Source organism: Zonotrichia albicollis, chromosome 26 (assembly GCF_047830755.1).
Source record: "Zonotrichia albicollis isolate bZonAlb1 chromosome 26, bZonAlb1.hap1, whole genome shotgun sequence".
Taxonomy (NCBI): domain Eukaryota; kingdom Metazoa; phylum Chordata; class Aves; order Passeriformes; family Passerellidae; genus Zonotrichia; species Zonotrichia albicollis.
Window position 1 is genome coordinate 8,063,750 of NC_133844.1, and position 18,990 is coordinate 8,082,739.

An 18,990-nucleotide genomic window follows, 5' to 3' on the forward strand; every position below is an offset into this window, starting at 1 on the left:
CTCATGCCCGAGGTGACACTGTCCTGGTGGAACCCTGTCCTGGTGTCACACTGTCCCTGTCCCCGTGTCCCTGTCCTGCTGTAATCCTGTCCCTCTCCCCAGGGGCGTCCCTGTCCCAGTGTCCCCGTCCCAGTGTCCCTGTCCCTGTCCCCAGGGATGTCCCTGTCGTGGCAGAGGTGACACTGTCCCTGTTCCCGTGTCCCTGTCCTGCTGTAACCCTGTCCCTGTCCCTGTCCTGTGGTACCTGTCCCTCTCCCCAGGGGTGTCCCTGTCCCAGTGTGCCTGTCCCTGTCCCCAGGGGTGTCTGTCCTTGTCCCCATGTCCCTGTTCCCTGTCCCTGTCCCCAGGGATGTCCCTGTCCTGGCAGAGGTGACACTGTCCCTGTCCCCAGGGGTGTCTCTGTCCCGGTGTCCCTGTCCCCAGGGCTGTCCCCGTGTCCCTGTCCCCAGGGCTGTCCCTGTCCCCATGGCTGTCCCCTGTCCCTGTCCCCAGGGCTGTCCCCTGTCCCTGTCCCTATCCCTGTCCCCAGGGCTGTCCCCTGTCCCTGTCCCGGTGTCCCTGTCCCCAGGGCTGTCCCTGTCCCCAGGGCTGTCCCATGTCCCTGTCCCGGTGTCCCTGTCCCCAGGGCTGTCCCCGTGTCCCTGTCCCCAGGGATGTCCCTGTCCCGGTGTCCCTGTCCCCAGGGCTGTCCCCGTGTCCCTGTCCCCAGGGCTGTCCCCTGTCCCTGTCCCTATCCCTGTCCTCAGGGCTGTCCCCTGTCCCCAGGGCTGTCCCGGTGTCCCTGTCCCCAGGGCTGTCCCTGTCCCCTGTCCGTACCCACGTAGCTGAGCAGCACGGGCAGGAACACGAGCCCGTGCGCCAGCCCCAGCAGGGTGATGATGAGGTTGAGGCGGAAGAAGAAAATCTGCACGAGCCGCGCTTTGGCGAACGCCAGCACCACCACGCCGGGCAGGTTGGTCATGGCCACCCCTGCCACCACCTGCGGGGACAGCGGCGACAGCGCCGCGCTGGGTGACACCGCCCACAGAGGGACAGCGACCCGCGGGGACAATGCCCCACACCGGGACAGCGACCCGCGGGGACACCGCCACGACAGGGACAGCGACCCCGACAGGGACCCGTGGTGACACTGCCCCGAGAGGGACAGCGACCCCGACAGGGACAGCGACCCTGAGAGGGACCCGCGGTGACACCGCCCCACACCGGGACAGCGACCCCGACAGGGACAGGGACCCCGACAGGGACAGGGACCCGCGGTGACACCGCCCCGACGGGGACAGCGACCCTGAGAGGGACCCGCGGGGACACCGCCCACAGAGGGACAGCGACCCCCGGTGACACCGCCCCGACGGGGACAGGGACCCGCGGTGACACCGCCCCGACAGGGACAGCGACCCCGACAGGGACCCGCGGTGACACCGCCCCACACAGGGACAGCGACCCCGACAGGGACCCGCGGTGACACCGCCCAGACCAGGAGGTCCCCCAGTGTCACCTCCCGGTCCCAGAAGAGTTTGGGGTCCCACGGTGCCACCCCCTGGTCCCAAAAGATCCCACGGTGCCACTCCCAGCCCAGGGGAGTTTGGGGTCCCACCATGTCACCCCCAGCCCCAGGAGATCCCCCAGTGTCACCCCCAGCCTCGGGAGGGGTTGGGGACCCGCGGTGTCACCTCCCAGTCCCAAAAGGTCCCACGGTGCCACCCTCAACCCAGAAGGTCCCACGGTGCCACCCCCCAGTCCCAAAAGCTCCTGTGGTGTCACCCAGGAGAGTTTGGGGTCCCCTGGTGCCACCCCCAGCCCAGGAGGGAATCCCACAGTGCCCCCCGCACCCACAGGAGCGTTTGGGGTCCCCCAGTGTCACCTCCCAGCCCTGAAGGTCCCACGGTGCCACCCCCAACCCAAGGAGGTGCCATGGTGCCACCCCCCAGCTCCAGGAGGTGCCACGGTGCCATCCCCCAGTCCCAAAAGCTGCTGTGGTGTCACCCAGGACAGTTTGGGTCCCCTGGTGCCACCCCCAGCCCAGGAGGGTTCGGGGTCCCCCAGTGTCAGCTCCCACCCCGAAAGGTCCCACGGTGCCACCCCCAGCCCAGGAGGTGCCATGGTGCCACCCCCCAGTGCCACCCCCCAGTCCCAGGGCACTTTGGGGTCCCTCGGTGCCACCTGTCCCTCAGTGTCCCCGTGCCCACCTTGCTGCCCATGGTGACAGTGGCCTCCTTGGCTCGTGCCACCCGCGTGGGCTGGCGGCTGCGGGCGAAGGCGCAGGTGATGTGGGACACGAACTCCACCGAGATGCCCACGGCCTGTGGGGACACCGGGCTGGGCTGGCACCCCGGGCACCGCCTGTGCCCACAGAGCCACCTCTGTGCCACCAGAGTCACCCCTGTGCCACCAGAGCCACCCCGTGCCCACAGAGCCCCTGTGTCCCCAGAGCCACCCTGTGCCCACAGAGCCACCCTGTGCCCACACAGCCACCCCTGTGCCACCAGAGCCATCCCTGTGCCACCAGAGCCACCCTGTGCCCACAGAGCCACCCCTGTGCCCACACAGCCACCCCCTGTGCCCACAGAGCCACCCCCTGTGCCCACCAGAGCCACCCTGTGCCAACAGAGCCACCCCAGTGCCCACAGAGCCACCCTAGTGCCACCCCATATGTCCCAGCTCCTGCTGCCACCCCCAGTGCCCACAGAGCCACCCCCTGTGCCACCTCACATGCTCAGTGCCACTCCATATCCCCCATGTCCCTGTGCCACCCCAAATCCCCATGCCACCCAACGGGCCTCATGTCCCCATGCCACCCAATGTGCCCCACATCCCTGTGCCACCCCCTGTGCCCTGTGCCCCATGTCCCTGTGCCACCCCAGGTCTCTATGCCATGCCACTCAGTGTGCCCTGTGTCTCTGTGCCACCCCATGTTCCTGTGCCACCCCCCATGCCCCATGCCCCCACTGTCCCCTGTGCCCCACATCCCCGTGCCACCCCCCGTGCCATGCCCCGTGCCCCGCTGTCCCTGTGCCACCCCACGTGCCCCATTTCCCTCTCTGTCCCCCGTGCCAACCCCGTGCCATGCCCCGTGCCCCGCTGTCCCCGTGCCCCACATCCCCATGCCACCCCCCGTGCCACCCCCCGTGCCATGCCCCATGCCCCACATCCCCATGCCACCCCCCGTGCCATGCCCCGTGCCCCGCTGCCCCCGTGCCCGCACCGCCACCAGGTTGATGAGTGCCACGGCGTTGTAGGGCACTGCCCAGAGCGCCATGCAGCCCACGGTGCCCAGCAGTGCCATGGCGATGGTCAGCAGCGTGGCCAGGCTGGAGCGCCCGTCCATGCCCAGCAGCAGGAAGGACACGCCGAAGGTGGGCACCAGGCACAGTGCCAGCGTCAGCAGCCCCTCGGGCACCACCGTCAGGTACTGCTCGTAGTACACGTACGTCACCCTGTGGGGTGGCATCGCGCTGGCACCGGCTGGGGCACCAGGCACCCGGGGACGGGCACCGGGCACCCCAAAATGGGCACTGGGTATCCCCAAATGGGCACTGGGATCCCAGAATGGGCACCCAAAATGGGCACTGGGCACCCCAAAATGGGCACTGGGTATCCTGGTATGGGCACCCAACAAGGGCACTGGGGCACCCCCAACACTCTGGAATGGGCACCCCTCACTGGGGCGCCAACTCATGACCCCCAACGGGGGCACTGGGGCACCCCCTGCACCCCAAACCGGGCACCCTGACCTGGGCACCCACAGTGACACCTGACTGGGGCACCCCCTTGATACCCCCAACAAGGGCACTGGGGCACCCCCTGCACCCCAAACCGGGCACCCTGACCTGGGCACCGCTACCTGCCCCCCCTCACCGGGCACCCCTGTGCCCCCTGGGCTGGCAGTGCCACTCACGTGTAGGGGAAGACTTGGAAGTCGGGGTCGGTGCCAGGCACGGCGCGCAGGGTGCTCGTGATGTACTCTGCCAGGGCACGGGCGGCACGCAGGGCACCCGTGTACTCCTGGGACGTGCGCAGCGGGCGCTGGTACGCCATGAACCGGGTGGCTGCGGGCACGGCAGCGTCAGCACGGGGCGGTGGGCACCATTGGGCAGTGGGCACCACGAGGGCAATATTGGCACGGGGCAGTGGGCACCATTGGACAGTGGGCACCACGGGGGCAATGTCAGCCCGGGGTGGTGGGCACCATTGGGCAGTGGGCACCACGGGGGCAATGTCAGCCCGGGGCAGTGGGCACCACAAGGGCAATGTCAGCACGGGGCAGTGGGCACCACGGGGGCGGTGGGCACCATGGGGCAGCGGGCACTTGGGGACAATGGGCACCACAGGGACAGGGGGCACCATGGGGGCAGTGGTGACTCCAGGGACAGCAGGCACTCTGGGGGTAGTGGGCACCATGACGGCAGTGGGCACCACAGGGACAGCAGGCACCGCGGGGACAGTGGGCACTTGGGGACAGCGGGCACTTGGGGACAGTGGGCACTTGGGGACAGTGGGTACCACAGGGCAATGGGTATCATGGGGGCAGTGGGCACTCTGGGGGTAGTGGGCACCACGGGGGCACCATCACCACAGGGCAGTGGGCACCACAGGGGAAGTGAGCACCAGGGGGGCAGTGGGCACCCTTGTGGTCAGTGGGGACTACAGGACAGTGGGCACCATGGGGATAGTGGTCACTCTGGGACTAATGGGCACCACAGGGTGGTCTGCAGTGGTCAGTGGTCACCCTGGCAGGCAGTGGTCAGCCCAGCCCCCGTGCCCGTGCCACCCTCACTCACCCAGAATGGTGCCATTGTCGTCCATGCTCACCGAGGTGTCGTAGGCGCCCAGGCCACTGCAGGGACAGGGGGGTCAGGGGACATGGGGGACACGCAGGACAGCCAGAGGGGACACAGGGTCAGGGGATACCCAGGGTGGTGCCACCCCGGTGCCACCATGGTGCCACTCACCCCTTGGGGCATTGCAGGGTGGGCCGGTCCTGCAGGAACCAGGGCAGGAACCGCTGGAACTCCTCGTCCGTGGGGCGGCGCAGCCGCTTCAGGCACTGCCCCAGGGCGCAGCTGGGGTCAGCTGTGGGCACACAGGGTCAGTGTGGGCACACAGGGTCAGTGCGGGTACCGGACACTGGGCACCACCACGGGCACACACGGGTCAGTGCGGGCACACGCGGGTCAGTGCGGGCACCGCACACTGGGCACCACCATGGGCACACACGGGTCAGCTGTCGGCACACAGGGTCAGTGTGGGCACACACGGGTCAGTGCGGGCACCGCACACTGGGCACCACCACGGGCACACGCGGGGTCAGTGTGGGCACACGTGGGGTCAGTGTGGGCACACAGGGTCAGTGCGGGCACACATGGGTCAGTGCAGGCACACACGGGTCAGTGCGGGCACCGGACACCGGACACCACCATGGGCACGCGCAAGGTCAGTGTGGGCACACACGGGTCAGTGTGGGCACCAGACATGGGGCACCACCATGGGCACACGCGGGTCAGTGTGGGCACACGCGGGGTCAGTGCGGGCACCGGACACCGAGCACCACCATGGGCACACGTGGGGTCAGTGCGGGCACACGCGGGGTCAGTGTGGGCACACACGCGGGGTCAGCTGTGGGCACACACGGGTCAGTGTGGGCACCGGACACCGCTCACCCCACTGGGCACCATCACAGGCACACAAAGGGCACATGGTGGCCATCATAGCAGGCACCAAACTAGTACCCAGTGGGCATCACAGTAGATGCCAAATGACCACTGTGGTGGGCACACAATGGACACCCAATGGACAGCCAGTGGGCATTCAATGGGCACCCAATGGTCATCATTGTAGGTACCCAATGGCCCCCATGGTGGGCACCCAATGGCCACCCCATGACCACCCAACAGCCACCATGGTGGGCACTCAATGACCACCATGATGAGCACCCAATGGCCGCCATGATGAGCATCCAATGGCCGCCCAACGGCTCCCATGGTGGGCACTCAATGGCCACCCCATGACCACCCAATGGTCACCCAACAACCACCATGATGGGCACTCAATGACCACCATGATGAGCACCCATGGCCACCCAATGGCTCCCATAGTGGGCACCCAATGGCCACCCCATGACCACCCAATGGTCACCCTATGGCCACCATGGTGGGCACTCAATGGCCACCCCATGACCACCCAATGGTCACCCAACAACCACCATGATGGGCACTCAATGGCCACCCCATGACCACCCAATGGTCACCCAATGGCCACCATGGTGGGCACTCAATGACCACCATGATGAGCACTCAATGACCACCATGATGAGCAGCCAATGGCCGCCCAACGGCTCCCATGGTGGGCACCCAATGGCCACGCCATGACCACCCAGCTGCCACCCCCTGGCCCCCGGTGCCCCCCGGTGCCCCCCGGTGCCCCCCGGTGCCCCCAGCCGCACTCACTGCTGGTGGAGGGGCAGAACTCGCCCTGGTGCTGCCCGCTCATGTGGATGCGGCAGCAGCGCACCATGGGGTTCAGCCAGTCCAGGAAATCATCCAGCCACGAGGTGGCCGGGATGGCCAGGTAGGACCTGCGGAGGGCACACAGGAGGGGCTGGCAGGGGCCGGGCACTGCCAGCCGGGCTCCCGGGGGTGCCCGCGGGTGGGCACTCACACGTTGGGGTAGCGCGTGGCCAGCTGGATGCTCTGCGTCAGCGAGTTGGTGTCGCAGCCCGAGCTGGAGCAGATGGCGTTGGTGCCGTTCTCCGAGGAGAAGTTGTAGCCGCCCGTGGTGACAAAGTAGGTGGGGACACCCACGGCCAGGTACTGGTTCATGGCCGAGAAGTACTCGAGCAGGTACGAGTCCTGGGCACAGATGGCATCAGAGGGGGCACCCGTGAGGCGCCCCAGAGGGCACGGAGGGGGCTCAAAGGGGCACAGATGGGGAAAAGGGGCACAGGGCCCAAAGGGACACTGAGGGGCACAGAGGGGGAAAAGGGGCACAGAGGGGGAAAAGGGGCACAGGGGGTACAGAGAGACACTGAGGGGCACAAAGGGGGCTCAAAGGGGCACAGAGGGGGAAAAGGGGCACAGGGTCCAAAGGGACACTGAGGGGCACAGAGGAGGAAAAGGGGCACAGGGGGTACAGAGAGACACTGAGGGGCACAAAGGGGGCTCAAAGGGGCACAGATGGGGAAAAGGGGCACAGAGGGGGAAAAGGGGCACAGGGGCCCAAAGGGACACTGAGGGGCACAGAGGGGGCACAGGGCCCAAAGGAACACTGAGGGGCACAGAGGGGGCACAGGGCCCAAAGGGACACTGAGGGGCACAAAGGGGGCTCAAAGGGGCACAGAGGGGGAAAAGGGGCACAGGGCCCAAAGGAACACTGAGGGGCACAGAGGGGGCACAGGGCCCAAAGGAACACTGAGGGGCACAGAGGGGGCACAGGGCCCAAAGGGACACTGAGGGGCACAGAGGGCTCCCAGCCTCCCCGTGTGCCCCCATACAGGGCCGTGCCACCCCTGTGCCCACCTCGGGCAGTGCCAGCTCCTGGTCCAGCCCCACGGACACGTGGAAGAGCAGGAAGAGCCCGGCACAGGACAGGAACAGGAACAGCAGCACCTGGGGGGGAGGGGGCTCTGCTCAGGGACCCGGGCACCAAAACCCCCCCAGAGACCCCCCCGGGACCCCCAAACCCCCCACGGCCCCCTTGTGTCACCCCCAAAACCTCCGAGAACCCCCTGAGACCCCCAAAGCCCTCACAGAACTCTGGTGTCCCCCCAAAACACCAAATCCCTCCGGTTTCCCCAATGCCCCCCGTGCCCCCAATGCCCCCCAATTCCCCCAATGCCCCCCAATGCCCCCCTTGTTCCCATGCCCCCAATGCCCTCCGTGCCCCCAATACCCCCCGTGCCCCCCATTGTCCCCAATGCTCCCCGTGCCCCCAATGCCTCCCCCTGCTCCCATGCCCCCCATTGCCCCCCATTGCCCCCCATTGTCCCCAATTCCCTCAATGCCCCCCGTGCCCCCCGTGCCCCCAATGCCCCCCATTGTCCCCAATGCCCCCCGTGCCCCCAATTCCGCCCATTGTCCTCAATGCCCCCTGTGCCCCCCATGTTCCCAATGCCCCCCATGCCCCCTGTGCCCCCCATTGTCCCCAACGCCCCCAATGCCCCCAATGCCCCCCATTGTCCCCAATGCCCCCCGTGTCCCCCATGCCCCCAATGCCCCCCATTGTCCTCAATGCCCCCTGTGCCCCCCATGTTCCCAATTCCCCCAATGCCCCCCATGCCCCCCACTGTCCCCATTGTCCCAAATGCCCCCCAATGCCCCCCGTGCTCCCAATTCCCCCAATGCCCCCAATTCCCCCAATGCCCCCAATGCCCCCTGTGCCCCCCGTGCTCCCAATGCCTCCAATGCCCCCAATGCCCCCCGTGCCCCCAATGCCCCCGTGTCCCCCGTGCCCTCACCACGGCCGGTCTCACGAGCGGGTGCAGCAGCACGGGGGTGTAGCAGCGCTCCAGGAAGGGGCGCAGCAGCCCCCGGCCCGCCCTGGCCGTGCCCCCCTCGCCCGTCCCGCAGCAGCAGCAGAGGTCGTAGCGCCCGGCCTGGGGGCACGGCGGGGTTGGCACGGCGGGGTTGGCACGGCGGGGTTGGCACAGCTCCTCCACAGCCCGCCCGTGACCTGTGGGTGTGCCCTGCCCGCCCTGGGCACTGCATGGGGATCCTCACCCAGCCCAGGGACCCTCGCCCACCCTGGGCATTGTCTGGGGACCCTCACCCACCACTCTGTGCCCACCCTAGGGACATTCTCACCCACCCTGTGCCCACCCTGGGGATCCTCACACCCACCTTGGGATCCCCCTGCCCACCCCCTGCCCACCCTGGGGTCTCCATGCCCACCTTGGGGACCTTTCACCCACTGTAGGGACCCTCTCACCAACCCTGGGGTCCCACCCCGTGCCCCCCCCGGTGCCACCTCCTGTCGCCGCCTGTCGAGCGCCACCAGCGCCACAAATCCCGACATCTGCAGCACGAAATCCAGCGCGATGGCGAGCGCGGCCGTCAGGGCGAACGTGCGCACGGCGGGCATGGACGAGAGGGCACCTGCGGGGCCCGGGCACCCCCTGGGTCACCGGAGAGCCCCTGGCACCCCCCGGGGCACCGGGCATCCCTGGCACCCCCCGGGTCACCGGGACACCCCCGGGTCCCCCTTGGTGTCACCAGGACCCCGTGCCAGCCCCCCCGACCGCACCACACCCCTCGGCCCGTGCCCCTTGTCCCCCATGTCCCTGTGCCCACCCTGTGCCCACCCCCGTGCCTCCCATGTCCCCGTGCCACCTCCATCCTCAGTGCCCCCCGTGCCCTCTGTGTCCCTGTATCCCCTGGGCCCGCTGTGCCCCCCATGTCCCTCATGTCCCTGTGCCCACCCAGTGCCCCCCATGTCCTGTGCCCCCCATTCCCTGCACCCCCTGCATGCCCCATATCCCTGTGCCCACCCTGTGCCCCCTGTGCCCCCCATGTCCCTGTGCCCACCCTGCGCTCCCTGTGCCCCCCATGTCACCCATGTCCCTGTGACACCTCCATCCCCAGCTGCCCCCTGTGCCCCCCGTGTCCCCGTGCCCCCTGTGCCCGCGGTGCCCGCGGTGCCCGCTCCTCACCGAACAGGAAGCAGATGGTCTCGGAGAGGCTGCAGAGCAGCATGCTCGGTGCCACCTGTGCCAGCACCCGCCCCAGGTGCTGCTCCCGCGTCTCGCCCGGCTCCCGCTGCGACTGCTGCTGCCACGGGGGGGGTCAGGGGCACCCGGGGGCACCCAGGGCACCCCCAGACCCCAAACTCCCCCGTGCCCACAAATGCCAGCCTTGCCCCGTGGTGGGGATCCCTGTCCTGAAATGTGCCCCCACCCCTGATGCCCCCAGTGCCACCCGGTGCCCCCGTGCCCAATGACACCCCCATCCCCCAGTTCCCCCCGATGCCCCCGGTGGCCCCCGGTGCCCCCGGTGCCCCCATCCCCAATGACACCGCCATTCCCCAGTTCCCCCTGATGCCCCCTCGTGCCCCCGGTGCCCCCGGTGCCCCCATCTCCAATGACACCCCCATTCCCCAGTTTCCCCCGATGCCCCCCGGTGCCCCCGTGCCCAATGACACCCCCATTCCCCAGTTCCCCCCGATGCCCCCCGGTGCCCCCCGATGCCCCCCAGTGCCACCCGGTGCCCCTGTGCCCAATGACACCCCCATTCCCCAGTTCCCCCCGATGCCCCCCGATGCCCCCCAGTGCCCCCTATGCCCCCGGTGCCCCCGTGCCCACCTGCAGCTCCTGCACGAAGATGAAGATGTTGTCGGCGCCCACGGCCAGCACGAGGAAGGGCACGACCTCGATGATGATGAGGGACGAGGGCAGCCCCAGCAGCGCCAGCAGCCCCATGGCGGCCAGCACGGCCCCCAGCACCACCACGATGCCCCCGAGCGCCAGCGTCACCTTGGACTCCACCTGCGGGCACCCCGGGTGGGCACCGCCCTCAGAACCCCGCATTGGCACCCCCGGAACCCCCGCATTGGCACACCCGAGTGGGCACCGCCGTCAGAACCCCCGCATTGGCACCCCCGGAACCCCCGCATTGGCACCCCCGGATTGGCACCCCCGGAACCCCCGCATTGGCACCCCCGGATTGGCACCCCCGGAACCCCCGCATTGGCACCCCCGGATTGGCACCCCCGGATTGGCACCCCCGGATTGGCACCCCCGGAACCCCTGGATTGGCACCCCCAGATTGGCACCCCTGGGTCAGCACCCCTGGGTGGGCACCGCGGGTCAGAACTCCCGGATTGGCACCCCCGAAACCCCTGGATTTGCACCCCCAGATTGGCACCCCTGGGTCATCACCCCTGGGTGGGCACCGCGGGTCAGAACTCCCGGGTGGGCACCCCTGGATTGGCATCCCTGAACCCTCCCGGGCCGCTGCCACCACCCCGGAGTGCCCCCGGGATCACCAGGTCCCCGTGCCCCTCTCAGTGCCCCCGGGCTCACCAGGTCCCCGTGCCCCTCCCGGTGCCCCCCGGTGCCCCCGGTGCCCCCGCTCACCAGGTCCCCGTGCCCCTCCCGGTGCCCCCCGGTGCCCCCGCTCACCAGCACCCTCCTCCAGGCCGTGTACTCGCCCAGGGCCAGCGCGATGTAGGCGAACACCAGCAGGTAACTGACGGCGAACACCGGGATGTCCTCCCCGCTCGTGCGGTTGATCTCGTCCTCCAGAGAGCGCTGAGGGGACCGCGACACTGAGGGGGCACCGAGGGCACCGGGGGCACCGGGGGGCACGGGGGGCACGGGGGGCACGGGGGCATAGAGGCGGGACAGGGGCAGGGAGGGCACTGCGGGCACCAGGGGCAGGGGGACACGAGGAGCACAAAGGGCACTGGGGACATGGGGACACTGGGGACATAGAGGAGGGACAGAGACGTAGGGGGCACCGGGGGCACCGGGGGCACGGGGGACACCGAGGGCACCGGGGGGCACGGGGGCATAGAGGAGGGACAGGGACACTGCGGGAACCGAGGGCGTGGGGGACACTGGGGACACAGAAGGGGACAGGGACACTGGGGACATGGAGGGGACATTGGGGGCACTGCGGGCACCAGGGGCATGGAGGGGACACGGGGTTCACTGAGGCCAATACGGACAGGGTGACACGGGTGACACCGCAAACACGGGGGGCACAGGGACACTGGGGACATGGAGAGGACATGGGGACATAGATGGGGGACAGGGACGTGGGGGACCCTGGGGGAATCTCGGGCATGGGGGACACTGGGGACACAGAAGGGGCACAGGGACACTGAGGACATGGAGGAGACATGGAAGTGGCACAGGGACAATGGGGACACCGAGGACATGGAGGGGACATTGGGGGCACTGCGGGCACCAGGGGCATGGAGGGGACACGGGGGGCACTGAGGCCAATACGGACAGGGTGACACGGGTGACACCACAAACACAGGGGCACCAGGGGACACTGGGGACATGGAAGGGACATGGAGGAGGCATAAGGGACACAGTGACACGGGTGACACCAGGGACACGGAGGGCACAGGGACATGGGAGGGGACATGGTGGGCACACAGGGACACAGAGGGGACACGGAGAGGACAGGAAGGGGACACAGAGGGGACACAACAGCCACCCAGGGACACGGAGGGGACACACAGGGACATGGAGGAGACACAGAAGGGACACGCAGGGACACAGAGGGGACACGGAGGGGACACGCAGGGACACGGAGCGACATGGAGGAGACACAGAGGGGACACGCAGGGACACAGAGGGGACACGGAGGGGACACGCAGGGACACGGAGCGACATGGAGGAGACACAGAGGGGACACAACAGCCACCCAGGGACACAGAGGGGACACGGAGGGGACACGCAGGGACACAGAGGGGACACGGAGGAGACACAGAGGGGACACAACAGCCACCCAGGGACACAGAGGGGACACCCAGGGACATGGAGGGGACACCCAGGGACACAGAGGGGACACGCAGGGGACACGGCGCCCACCTCGGCCATGAAGGTGACCGAGAGGTTGTGGCGGTGGCGCCGCTGGAAGTCGCGCACCACGCTCAGGAATTGCCGCTCCCAGCTCAGCGCCCACTCCAGGCGCGGGTCCCCCGCGGGGAAATTGTTCAGCGAGTAGGTGACAATGAGCGCCTCGGCCTCCGTGTACTCGGACTCTGCGGGGACACGGCGGTGACGGCGCGGGGACAGCGCGGGGACAGCGCGGGGACAGCCCCGGGAGCCCCGAACGCCCCGTACCGCGGTATCCGCCCAGCGCGATGTAGGGGAACACGGGCCCGCCGTACTCGGCCATGCAGCTCAGCTCCAGCGCCGTGATGTCCTTGAAGGAGAGCGGGGAGCTGGCGGCGACACGGCCGGGCCGTCAGCGGGGGCTGTGCCCGCCCGGCCCCGGCCCTGCTGCCACCCCGGCTGGCACGGGGGAGGCGTGGGTGGCACCCTGAACCCACGGCCTGGCACCCCGGCTGGCACGGAGGAGGCGTGGGTGGCACCCTGAACCCACGGCCTGGCACTGCGGATGGCATGGGGGATGCAGGTGGCACCCTGAACCCACGGGCAGGCACCACAGAGTGATGGGGGATGCGTGGGCGGCACCCCGAACCCACGGCCTGGCACCCCGGATGGCATGGGGGATGCGTGGGTGGCACCCTGAACCCATGGCCTGGCACTGCAGATGGCATGGGGGATGCAGGTGGCACCCTGAACCCATGGGCAGGCACCCCAACAGTGATGGGGACACAGAGGTGGCACCCTGAACCCACGGCCTGGCACCACAGAGTGATGGGGGACACAGAGGTGGCACCCTGAACCCACGGCCTGGCACCCCGGATGGCATGGGGGATGCAGGTGGCATCCTGAACCCACGGCCTGGCACCCCAGAGTGATGTGGGACACAGAGGTGGCATCCTGAACCCACGGCCTGGCACCACAACAGTGATGGGGACACAGAGGTGGCACCCTGAACCCACGGGCAGGCACTCCGGCTGGCATGGGGGATGCAGGTGGCACCCTGAACCCACGGCCTGGCACCACAACAGTGATGTGGGACACAGAGGTGGCACCCTGAACCCACGGCCTGGCACCCCGGATGGCATGGGGGATGCAGGTGGCATCCTGAACCCATGGGCAGGCACCTAACAGTGATGGGGGACATGCGGGTGGTACCCCAAACCCACATGGGCATCACCCCAACCCCATAGCTGGGCACCCCACAGGCACCAAATCATGGGCAGAGCCCCCTGGGCATCACCCCAGCCCCACAACTGGGCACCCCATAGTCCCCCATGCCATGTCCAGCACCCACAGATGCCACCCCAGCCTCACACCTGGGCACCCCACGGGCACCAAATCATGGACATCACCCCAGTCACACAACTGGGCACCCCATAGTCCCCCATGCCATGTCCAGCACCCACAGATGCCACCCCAGCCCCACAGCTGGGCACCCCATGGGCACCCCACCATGTCCAGCACCCACAGATGCCACCCCAGCCCCACAGCTGGGCACCACGCCATGTCCAGCACCCCTTGTGCCACCCGAACCCCACCCTGGGCACCCCACAGTGACCACGCCCCACTGTGCCCCCCGCCCGCGGCACCCACTTGACGCAGTAGATGAGGTGGTCGTGCCAGTCGACGGCGCCCTGCACTTTGCCATCCTGCTGCCAGCCGCGGAGTGCCAGGCGGCTGCGGTTGTTCTGGAAGTACTGCGTGACGCTGGACACGGCGCAGTCGCCCACGCCGGGCGCCGTGGGGTTCAGGGGGGCATAGCACACGTCCTGCAGGCTGACGTTCCTGCCCGTGCCCGCTGCCCACGCCGTGGTGCCCGCCAGCTCCTCCTGCAGCTCCAGCAGCGCCAGCAGCACGTCCTGCGCCAGCACCCCGCTGAAGTTCTTGGTGCCCAGCACCACCGAGTCGTAGGCCGTGGTGCCCGGGCGCCCGGGCGCCGTCACGATCACCTGGTTGGTGCGCAGGAAGGGCCCGAAGTGGCGGTCGTGGAACTCCTTCTCCTGCCTGGCACGGCTGCCAGGCGCCGACCAGAGCGCCACGGGGTCCGTGGTCAGCTGCAGGGTCACCAAGCCGGCCGAGAGCCCCGCGGCCACGGCCACGGCCACGGCCAGCACGGCCAGCGGCCAGGTGGCCACCAGGGTGCCCCAGCGGCGGAACGCCCGCTCCAGGCCGCGCTGCCAGGCGTCGCTGACCCGCTGCGAGCGCCCGCGGGCACGCGGCTTCGCTGCCACCTCGGCCTTGCCCCGGCGGCACAGCGCTGCCACCAGGAACGCCAGCGCCAGGCCGGCAAAGAGCAGCACGCAGATGACCAGCACGCCGTCGGCGCGGCCGATGCGGAACGGCGGCGGCGGGTCGGCGGGCGGCACCACGGGCGGGCACGCCTGGGCACAGTCCTGGCACGAGCACGGCTCCTGCTCGGCGTCGGGCGCTTGGTCGCAGCCCCAGACGGGCGCGTCCAGCGGGGCGATGCCCTGGCCGGGCTCGGAGCCGTTGGGCAGCAGCTGGAAGTCGATCTGCAGCGGTGCCAGCCCGTTGTTCTTGTCGCCCTGGAAGTCCAGCCAGCGCTGGGCCGTGCACAGCTGGGCACCGTAGCGCCCGCACATGGTGGAGATGGCATAGCCGCCCGTGGCGGGCATCCGCACGTTCTGGCACGAGGCGAAGGCGGCCTCGGCATAGCGGCTGCGGTAGAAGAGCTGGTACTCCAGCACGGCCTGGGCACCGGGCACCGCCGTGTAGTTGGCGACGCGGGTGACGTTGGTGAACAGGCTCTGGTCGGGGCTGCAGATGTTGTGGCAGTAGAGGTTGGCGAAGTTGCGGGCACACGACGGGCACCGTGCCAGGACGGCGCCCGACAGCTCCACGCTGAGGCGCAGCGAGACCAGCTGGGCGTAGCTGCAGCAAACCCGCGCCGAGGTGGCATTGTCACCGCCCGCCTGCTCGGGGCACACCGAGCGCAGCAGGGCCAGCAGTGCCCCCTGTGCCACCCGCGCCGGCGTGTTGGACAGGCATGGCACCTTGGAGGGCACCAGCGACGTGTTCACCTCGGGGTTGCTGCCGCACTCGCCGTAGAAGGCGCAGACGCCGGCCTGGTGCACGGGGGTCAGCGACGGTGACGCCTGCGGGCACAGGGACGGGGTGGTGGCACCGTGGTGGCACCTTGAGGGCAACCTGGTGGGCACCGAGGAGGTGTCGCCACAGCTCTGGCACCTTCGGTTCCTCCAAACCACACCGAGATGGTACCAGTGGGCACCACGGCATTGTGCCCACATTCTGCCACCTCCAGGTCCTCAAAATGGCACCCAATGGGCACCACAGCAGTGCCCCCATGGCTCTGCCATCTTCAGGTCCTCCAACGACACCCAAAGGGCACCACGGCATTGTGCCCACGTTCTGCCACCCCAGTTGGTCCAAATGGCACCCAAAGGGCACCAGTGTGCCCATGGCTCTGCCACCTTTGGTTCCTCCAAACCACACCCAGATGGCACCCAAAGGGCACCAACGGGCACCACCGAGGTGTCCCCTCCATTCTGCCACCCCAGGTCCTCCAAATGGCACCAGCGGGCACCACAGCAGTGCCCCCATGGCTCTGCCACCTCCAGTTCCTCCAAATGGCACCCAAAGGTCACCCCAGTTGCCCCAAATGGCACCCAAGTGGCACCTGATGGGCACCACAACATTGTACCCACAGCTCTGCCACCTTCAGGTCCTCCAATGACACCCAGATGGCACCAGAGGGCACCAGGACATTGTGCCCACGTTCTGCCACCTCCAGTTCCTCCAAATGCCACCCAAATGTCACCCAGTGGGCACCACAGCAGTGTCCCACATTCTGCCACCCCCAGGCTCCCCAAATGCCACCCAAGTGGCACCTGATGGGCACCATGGAGGTGCCCCCCTGCTCTGCCACTCTCAGTCTCCCCGGTGCCACCCAGCTGTCACCGGGTGCCACCCGAGGGCACCACAAGGAGCGGCTCTGCCACTCCCAGCTCCTGCACATCAGCCCTGACTGGCATCCAAAGGGCACCAAGGGGTGTCCCCACCCTGCCACCTCTGAATGCCACCCAGATGCCACCCAATGGGTGCCACAACGGTGTCCTCAGCTCTGCCACCTCTTCATGTCACACTATGGGCACCCAATGGGCACCCAAAGGGCACCACAGCCCTGAGTGTGCCCCTCAGCTCCTCCCAAATGCCACCCGGTGGGCACAGCACCGGTGCCACCCCAGCTCTGCCACCCCCAGCCCTACAAATGGCACCAAGCGGGCACCGCAATGGCACCCTCAGCTCTGCCACCCCCAAACCTTCCAAATGCCACCAGGTGGGCACCACACCCGCGTCCCCCCGGCTCTGCCACCCCCAGCCCCCCAGATGCCACCAGGTGGGCACAGCTCCGGTGTCCCCTAGCTCTGCCACCCCCAAACCTCCCGAGTGCCACCCAAATGCCACCAGGTGGGCACCACACCCGCGTCCCCCCGGCTGTGCCACCCTCAGCCCCTCAGATGCCACCAGGTGGGCACGGCTCTGGTGTCCCTCGGTTGTGCTACCCCCAAACCTCCCGAGTGCCACCCGGTGGGTGCCACAATGGCACCCCCAGCTCTGCCACCAGGTGGGCACCACACCCGTGCCCTCCCGGCTCTGCCACCCCCAAACCTTCCAAATGCCACCCAAATGCCACCAGGTGGGCACCACACCCGTGTCCCCCAGCTCTGCCACCCCCAAACCTTCCAAATGCCACCAGGTGGGCACCACACCCGTGCCCTCCCGGCTCTGCCACCCAAATGCCACCAGGTGGGCACCACAATGGTGTTCCCTGACTCTGCCACCCTCAGCCCCCGCTCCGGTGCCACCCCCCGTGCCCGCCCCGTGCCCTCCCCGTGCCACCCGCGGTGTCGCCGTCCCTACCAGTGCCAGGAGCGCGGCCAGGAGGGCGCCGGGCAGTGCCAGGGGGGCGGCCATGCTGGCACCGCTGTGCCCCCCGTGCCAGCCGCGCCTTTAAGGGCGGGCAGGGCAGCGCTGGCCTGATGGCACCGGGGCCAATCAGCCCCGCGCGGATCGATCATTAACCCGATCGATCGATCGGCCCGGGCGGGGCGGGCACGGGTGGCACCCGCGGGCACCGCAACGGGGGAAACGGGGGTTTGGGAGCGCGGGGTGGCACCGATGGGCACCGAAACGGGGGTTTGAGAGAGCGGGGTGGCACCGATGGGCACCAAAATAAGGAGAAAACGGGCATTTGGGAGCTCGGGGTGGCATCAAAATGGGGAGAAATCGGGGGTTTGGGAGCGGGGGGTGGCATCGATGGGCACCAAAATGGGGAGAAAATGGGGATTTGGGGGTACAGGGGGGCAGAGAGTGGCACCAGGGTGGCATCGGGGGCACCCATGGGTGCAGATTTGGGGAGCACGGGTGGCACAGGGACGTCACCCACGGGCACCGTGACAGTGGCAGTGCCACATCCCGGGGCTGATGCCCGGGTGTGCTGTGCCAGGGCCATCCTGGTGCCATCCCGGCGGTGCCAGGGCCACCCTGGTGCCATCCCGGCGGTGCCAAAGCCATCCTGGTGCCATCCCGGCGGTGCCAGGGCCATCCTGGTGCCATCCCGGCGGTGCCAGGGCCACCTTGGTGCCATCCCAGCGGTGCCAAAGCCATCCTGGTGCCATCCCGGCGGTGCCAGGGTCAGCACGGTGCCCTCTGTCCCGGTGACATCCCGGCGGTGCCAGGGCCACGCCCTGTATGACAGTGCCATCCTGATAGCGGCAGTGCCATCCTGGTGCCATCCCCATGTGACAGCGTCGTGCCAGCCTCGTGTGACAGCGCTGTGCCACCCCCGTGTGACAGTGCCATCCTGGTGCCATCCCAGTGTGCCAGTGCCATCCCAGTGTGCCAGTGCTATGCCCTCCCAGTGTGACAGTGCCATTCTCATGTGCCAGTGCTGTGCCACCCCTGTGTGCCAGTGCTGTGCCATCCCAGTGTGCCAGTGCCATCCCAGTGTGCCAGGTCTGTGCCATCCCAGCGTGCCAGTGCCATCCTGGTGCCATCCCAGTGTGCCAGTGCTGTGCCACCCCCGTGTGCCAGGTCTGTGCCATCCCTGTGTGCCAGTGCTGTGCCCTCCCAGTGCCACCCGGTGCCCTCTGTCCCTGCCCGGTGCCCGCCTGTCCCCGATGCCACCAGGGTGGGGCAGTGCCACACCCGCCCCCCCTTCCCCCCCCGGCTCCCGGTGCCACCCCCAGCCCGTGCCAGTCCCTGCAGTGCCCCCAGAGGTGCCACCCCCGATGCCATCGGTGCCACCCCCGGGTGTCCCTGTCCCGCTGTTTATGGCCTGGCGGCCTTGGGACAATCGGGGGCACAGATAACGGGCACAGATAACGAGGCACTGCCCTGGCACCTTTGCCCACAGCAGCGTCCCTGGCACCCGCCTGGCACCGCGCCCAGCC

At 68.6% G+C, this 18,990-nt stretch overlaps 1 protein-coding gene across 1 annotated transcript; it reads right to left on the reverse strand.

The window, feature by feature from the left end:
- Positions 1-822: 822 nt before the first annotated feature.
- On the reverse strand, positions 823-17,769 carry NPC1L1 (NPC1 like intracellular cholesterol transporter 1). Its single transcript, XM_074559124.1, has 17 exons — positions 17,459-17,769; positions 14,150-15,672; positions 12,788-12,888; positions 12,533-12,705; positions 11,108-11,236; positions 10,289-10,471; positions 9,641-9,755; positions 8,959-9,086; positions 8,450-8,587; positions 7,512-7,601; positions 6,655-6,845; positions 6,444-6,571; positions 4,950-5,070; positions 4,779-4,834; positions 3,896-4,046; positions 2,187-2,300; positions 823-979 (listed from the first exon to the last, which is right to left on the reverse strand). The coding sequence occupies exons 1-17, from the start codon at positions 17,510-17,512 to the stop codon at positions 958-960; spliced, it is 3,417 nt and encodes a 1,138-aa protein (XP_074415225.1). The 5' UTR covers positions 17,513-17,769; the 3' UTR covers positions 823-957.
- Positions 17,770-18,990: the final 1,221 nt, after the last annotated feature.

Coding starts and splice junctions, on each gene's coding strand:
- NPC1L1 (XM_074559124.1), bottom strand. CDS start 17,512: ATGGCCGCCCCCCTGGCACTGCCCGGCGCCCTCCTGGCCGCGCTCCTG. Junction 15,673..17,458: donor TGGCCGCGCTCCTGGCACTG/GTAGGGACGGCG, acceptor CTGTGCCCGCAG/GCGTCACCGTCGCTGACCCC. Junction 6,846..7,511: donor AGGAGCTGGCACTGCCCGAG/GTGGGCACAGGG, acceptor ATCTGTGCCCAG/GACTCGTACCTGCTCGAGTA.